This window comes from Pteropus alecto, unplaced genomic scaffold (assembly GCF_000325575.1).
Source record: "Pteropus alecto unplaced genomic scaffold, ASM32557v1 scaffold106, whole genome shotgun sequence".
Taxonomy (NCBI): Eukaryota; Metazoa; Chordata; class Mammalia; order Chiroptera; family Pteropodidae; genus Pteropus; species Pteropus alecto.
The window spans coordinates 12964971-12971839 of record NW_006442103.1 but is presented as its reverse complement, the minus strand read 5'-3'; the positions used below and the strand labels follow the sequence as shown (position 1 = coordinate 12971839).

General features: G+C 36.1%; 1 protein-coding gene across 3 annotated transcripts in view; it reads left to right on the top strand.

Annotated features, from left to right (window-relative positions):
* PHTF1 (putative homeodomain transcription factor 1) overlaps window positions 1-6869 on the top strand; it is a 45290-nt gene continuing 38421 nt past the window's right edge. For all 3 annotated transcript variants that reach the window (XM_015595345.2, XM_015595346.2, XM_025038465.1), the window contains exons 1-3: window positions 1-90; window positions 384-462; window positions 1087-1143. In XM_015595345.2, the coding sequence (XP_015450831.1) occupies window positions 418-462; window positions 1087-1143 (102 nt within the window). In that variant the 5' untranslated portion in view covers window positions 1-90; window positions 384-417. The remainder of the gene's footprint in view (window positions 91-383; window positions 463-1086; window positions 1144-6869) is intronic.

Below are 6869 nucleotides of genomic sequence, written 5' to 3'. Positions count from 1 at the left end.
GCCCGCCGCCTGGCCCTCGGCCTCACGGCCGGGCCGGGGCCACTAAAGAGGACGGTCCCGGCCGCCGGACAGCCGGGCAGCGGACGCCAGGTGAGAGCCGGACGCCGGGGAGCCGCGGGCCCTGGGGGCGGGTCAGCGCCCGCGCCGTGCCCTCCCCGCTCGCCGTATCCTTGAATACTCGCGTAAAATAGCGCAGAGACGGTTCTCCAGCCACCACTGCGCCAGAGGTGTTTTATGGTTTGCTTTGTTTCCTGGCAAACAGCCGGAGAAAGGGACAGTGACAGCAGCTCATGGAGAGGCTGAGAGCAGCGGTTTTTGAGTTCTCCCCAAACTGAGAGAGTACCTTTCAGCAGCTGGTCTCACTGGTTTTCCTTCCTTTTCAGTGAAATCCCATTCTCTGGCTGGCTGGAGACACAGATGGCCTCAAATGAGAGAGATGCTATATCGTGGTATCAAAAAAAGGTAATGTCAATGTTTTTTTTTACGTGTAAAGACTACTTCTTGCACTAAGCTCTCACAAAGCATTTCACTTTAGTTTCGCCTGAGCTTGATAGTGCCAGGCAGCTTTACATGATAGCTCTCAACATAAATGGAAAAACTGATGGACAAGGTCATTAGAGCTTTTAAACCCAGTTCCAGATCTTAGAGTAAGATTTTCAAGTCACCTCCCTTCTCCAGGCTGCATACACAATGTCCCAGCAATGCTTTGAAAGTTTGCCTCTGATCGAACTGCTCATTTTTCAGACATGAAACTTGTATCTCCACACTCAGAATGGCACTGTCAAAATCTTATTGAGTTGTCCTTTACCTTTTCATTCCTCTCTAGTTTTCCTTAAGAAGTGGAAATATCTTTTAAGGTAATATTTGAAATATTTTGGACGTTGCTTTTTAAATTACTTCTAGATCCACCTACCTTAGGACTTTCAAGGAAACAATCCTTGGAACTATTAATTTATTTGAACTCGGAGAAGTGTAAACATTTTCCAGATATCATACTGATATTTAATAGTGTACGGCTTTTGTGAGGTTTGACCTAAATGAAAGGATTTCCTTTGCATCATTTAAATAGCCTGCTTCCTGTTTCAGATTGGAGCATATGATCAGCAGATATGGGAAAAGTCAATCGAACAGACTCAGATTAAGGTAAATTGATTTCTTTGATTCTAGCTTTGTTTATTGCATTAATGTGAAGAGTAGATTGTACTTTTAAAAAAAATTGCACTTATTCACTTCATATGGCATAAGGCAGACATTACTACAAACAGAATGAGAAATGACCTTTGGCCTCAGTTTGAGGTTGGTGTATGATGAATTAGAAAGCAGATGGCACATGTACGGAACTAAGGCTTTGTAACTCTGGCCTTGTAACTCCAGCCGGTTTTACTTTGTGGCACTGCAGGCCCAGTATTGCCAGAGCATCAGAGTTTTCAAGAGAAGCTGGAAATCTAACTTTTTTATGTGAAATATGCAGGTTTTTTTTTGTTGTTGTTGTTGTTGTTGTTTTTTTTTTTTAGAGCATTCTCTTCCTCTGGCCCTCCTTCCCTTTCCCCTATAAGCCAAATAAAATCCACTTATGGCCTGAATCACCTTTTCAATTATTGGTTTAGAGTATGATCTTAAATTTTTCAAGTTCTTAAACTTTTTTTTCTACACTGCTATTTAGAACTGAGCAAGGTTCTTGGGGTTATTTCATGCTAACCAAGCAACCAAAAATCTGTGTGTTTAGAATGCCAATTTATTAATTTATAATAGGGGAGGGGGTGTAAATAATGTCCCGAAGTCAGGGTTGTGGGGTCAGCATGTATTTCCAATTAGTCATGGAAAGGTTGCTTGGTAGCTAAAAGTAATTGGATAGTCATGAGAGATGTGGAAAGGCCTAAACGCCATCCTCGTTCCTAAAAGAATGTCTCTCTCTATGGACTGTAGTGCTTAAATTTCCAGATTCAGGGTCTCACTTTCTCGGAATGTGCTGAATAAAGGCTGCCTGATTCATATTTTTGGACCTTTCCTTTTTTAAAGATTTGCTGCAGACCTATTAACATTTATTAAAAAAAATGCATATATGGATGTAATACAATTTAATAGTTCTCTTTATGTCCAAGTCACTTTGGACTGGGACGTGTGTCTCGCTGATGAAATATACATGTAACCAACACTTTTAGAGTGCATTCTCTCATAGGCGAATCAGCTAGAAAGTTGTTTTAACTACATGGTACTTGGCTAAGGTTGTCACAATTTCGTATAGTCCTTGATTTTTTATATTAATAGGAGATGGGGTTAGGATGAATAAATGCCCAAATTATATTTCGTAACTCTCTAAATTCTCTGTTATTCTTTTGTGAGCTGCTAAAAGGTATCGATAGTAAGTATGGTATAAGGTAAAGATCACAGAACTGGGAGTTAGATCTCCTTTTGTGGTCTCCAGCTGTATGATCTTGAACATGTACCATAGTTTGAGTTTTGGTTTTCTTATCCTTAAAAGGATTTTACTTTGTGCTATAGATTTCCTTAACTACCTCCTTCCCCTACTCGATTTAAAGGTGTCCTCGACTCTTATTTCCAAGCCTTTTTATACATCCTTCCCTCTAGTACACTGTGTCAGAGTTACTTGCTAACATGAGCATCATCATAGGCCTCAAGGGCAGGAATTGTGTTTGTATCTCACTCTTAGAACATTTTGATTCGTAATAGGAACTCTGTGTTGCTGTGTTTAATTGAACCTCATCTATTATGTATATTTTTATTTATTGTTCTCATAAGGTAATCAGCCTAAGAACTCCTTAATGTACACTTTTTAATTTAGTAGCAGTGGAAAGAATAAAATTAAAAATGACTAAAAATTTACTGAGCCGATGTACCAGCATGTCCCAGGTACTCAAAATACAGTCAGCAAAGTAGACCTGGCTCTTCATGAATTTCATGGTCTAATGGTGGTCGAAGAAAAGTCCAGATATCTTTTTATATATGTTTAAGTCTTAGACAAAATTGACCGAAGTATAGGATATATAGAAGAACTTAATACAATTTAAAAGCAGATTACACAAATATAAATATTTCAAAAACATAAAAAATTAAAAACAATAAAAAATGAAATAGATCACAATACAGTAAAATTGGAAATTAAGTAATAAAATATAATTCAATATGATAAAAGATAAAATTCAAAATATTAACTTGGATCGCGATAGTGTTATGAACTCTCCACAAACGTATATTGAGCTACTCTGTTTAAGGCACTTTGCTAGGTACTGAGCACAGGAGAAAAAGTTTTTACAAACAGAAGTACAGAACTTGTTTAAGGGAAGAGCAAGTAGCCCAATCTGATTGGAGTATAAAGTATATTGATAAGATGATAGGCTAGAAATCACTTTAGAGCTGACTTGACTCTTAAGAACTTTAGATACTGTTCTGTAGAAAATGGAAAATTTTTCATGGCTTCTGAATAGAGGGGCCACATCATTTCTGTATTTTTGAAGGATAGAAATAAAAATATAGACATAATAAAACCTATGAAATTTTTCCAAGGTAATACTTGATGAAATTATATCACTTTAAATATCTATATTAACCAAAAAATCTCTAGATTGACCAGGAAGAGTTAAAATGATTCACATATGAAGAGTTCACATATGAAGAATCTAGCGAAAGAAAATAAGTCAAAGTAAAGAAATGCCAAAAATAAAACTGAGACAGTCATTATGTATTCTTCATTTAACCCACTTCCCATTTAGAAAAAAAAGTGCAGCTCTCTGCCAGCGTTAATTTTACATAAACACACTCTTTGAGGCTGAGGCAAATCTGACTAGTTTTCAATGTGAAAATAAAATATAAAACTGTTCTTGAAGTTATTTCTAAACAGAACTTGTCTCTGATCCTAATGTAACAGAAATGTGTACATAAATCGGATTCATCAAGTGAACCTTCAGCTAATGATTGCTCGAGGACAATGTTAGCATCCTGCTTAGGAAAGCTATGTTCTCTAGGATTTTAGTAGTGGTATTTCTATTTACAAAATATAGCGACTCTCAGTTTCAGCGACTGAGAATAGCTATATTTTGTAAATAGAAATACCGCTACTAAAAACAATGCTATATATAGAATGTCATTTGTTTCCAAAGGCTATCGATTTACTAGGGTATTATGAAAATAATAATAAAAGTGAGCCATTTCGTGGCAGACTTTGGGGGTGAGGTTAGGACTCTATCTCTGAGTTATCTCGGGGTAAACGCAGCCACAAGTGCCACCGACGAGTATTCTCAGGGCAAATGAGAAATAGGTTAACAAATATTTGTTGAGTACCTACCTACCATATATGTCAGGCAATAGGCTAGGCGCTATGTCTACATAATGAGCAAAAACACTTTTTCTCTTCATAAAACATATAGTAAAGTGGGACAGAATAATAAAAGTATCCTAATAAAAATGACTTTGTGATGGAAGTGTTCTAAAACTTGTGGTGATGGTTGTACAACTCTATAAATTTACTAGAAATCTGCCTAATTGATTACTAAAACTGTACACCTAAAAATTGAGTTTTATTATATATAAATTATATTTCAATATAGCTACTTCCTTAGATCCTACCAATAGAAAAAAAAAATAGAAATCATAATGTAGTACACAAGAAATTATACATATTCCAAATGAAAACTGTCTTCTAAAATTTCTTAATTGAGAGAATATATTAAACTTCAGGTCTAACATTATTATCAGTAATGAAGCTCAACTTAGTCCCCCTCCGAAAAAGATAAGCAAAATATTCTTTTATTTTTAAATATTTTTCTTTTGTTTTTTTAACATTTTTTTCTAATGTTAGAATAACAAAAATCAGTGTTTGAAAATGACATGACTCTTACCTAGAAAATTAAAAAGGGTAATCACAAGCACGGTGTATTTGTAATATTTCGTTAAGCTGGATGGTGGGTACATGACAGGTGCAACTCTTCATTAAGGATGACAGTTTAAATATATGCATTAATCTCCATCTGATCTCTTCTGAAACACCTCTCAAATTACAATGAGAAAAATATATCATCCCACAAGTATTAAAAGAGTGGGAGAGAAGACTACAGTAAATGAGAGCTATTAATAAAAATTTAAAAGTTGCAAAGTGGATGGAAAGTGAAGAAAGTAAGAACATGTCTATCATGGGGAATGACATTAAGAAACAAGTGAATTCCCTGTGTAAAACCCCAGTATTTAATTTCTGAAAGACGCAAGCAGCAGATGCATCAGGTATATCTGCAGGTATGAGCTAGAACTGAAAATATTAAAATAGGATTGTTTGAGTGTATGTATAAGGGTCAGTAGGCCTATCCCATAGCCTCTTTCTTATTCTACATGGCTGAAGAGTACTTCCCTTATGTTCTTCTGATAAGCCTGGATTGAAGCTTGCTCTCTAAAAGGCTGAACCAGAGAAGTTCTGGATTCTGGAACACTAGTCAGAAATGAGAGTGGCGTGAAATACTGTATTAATGATGGAGTTTAAGTAAACGTCTGGGGGCTAGGTTTGTAATCTTCAAACAGAAGACTGGAATTTCTCTTTACAGAAACTGACTAAATAGAAAAGATCTCAAGATACTGGAAGTGAAGTGGCTGGCTACCCATTGCACACTGAACTTGCATTTGGCATGTTAGTGCCCCGCTCTTAAGTGTAAATGGATAGACAAAGATCATCAAATAATTGAGACTTAAAGAGAAAAAAGGGATGAAGGAATCACAGGAAAACTTTTTAAAGATATAATATACTGAAAGAACTGAATACTGTTTTTTAGTATCGGGGTAACATTGGCCTCATAAAATGAGTTAGGAAGTATTCCTCTTCCGTTTTTTTGGAAGAGTTTGAGGAGGATTGGTATTAAATCTCCTTGAAATGTTTGGTAGAATCCACCATGAAGCCATCTGGTCCTGGACTTCTGTTTTTTTGGGGAGATTTATGATGACCGTTTCAGTTTCCTTACTGTTGATCAGTCTAGGTTTTCCAGTTCTTCCTGGTTCAGTCTAGGAAGGTTATGTATTTCTAAGAATTTGTTCATTTCTTCTAGGCTATCCAGTTTGGTGGTATAAAATAGCTTAGTATTCTTGTGTAATCCTTTGTATTTCTTTGGTGTCCATTGTAACTGCTCCTCTATCATTTCTGGTTTTATTTGCATCTTCTCTTTTTTCCTTAGTTCACCTGGAGATTTGTCCATTTTATTTATCCTTTCAAAGTCCCAGCTCTTTGTTGCATGAATTTTTCCTATTTTTGTTCCCTGTTTCATTTAATTCTGCTCTAATTTATCATTTCCCTTTTTCTATTGATTTTTGGGCTTCTTTGTTCTTTTTCTAGTTCTTTGAGGTGAAATGTTAGATTTTTTATTTGTGGTGATTATTTCTTGAGGTAGGCCTGAAATGCTAAAACTTCCCTCTTAGTACTGCTTTTGCTGTATCCCCCACATTTTGTTAGGCCGTATTGTCATTCTCATTTGTCTCTATGTATCTTTTGATCTTTTATTTCTTTGACCCAATAGTTCAGTAGCATGTTGCTTAATCTACATATTTGTGGTTTTTTCCAGCTTCTTATACTTTTCAGTTTCATACCATTTTGGCATGTCGAATTCTCTCTCTCTTCCACCTGAGTCATTTCTAGATTTATATCTTCTAGATCATTAATTCTTTCTTCCACCTGGTCTGCTTTATTTCCTAAGCTCTATAATTCATTTATCGAGTCGTTCAGCTGCAGAACTTCTGTTTGGTTCTTTTTTTGTAGTTTCAGTCTCTTTGGTAACGTACCCCTTTCACTGATATTCTTCCTGAGCTCACTGATCTACCTTTCTGAGTTTTCTTGTATCTCACTGAGTTATTTCCAAACTGCAGTCTTGAATTCCCTG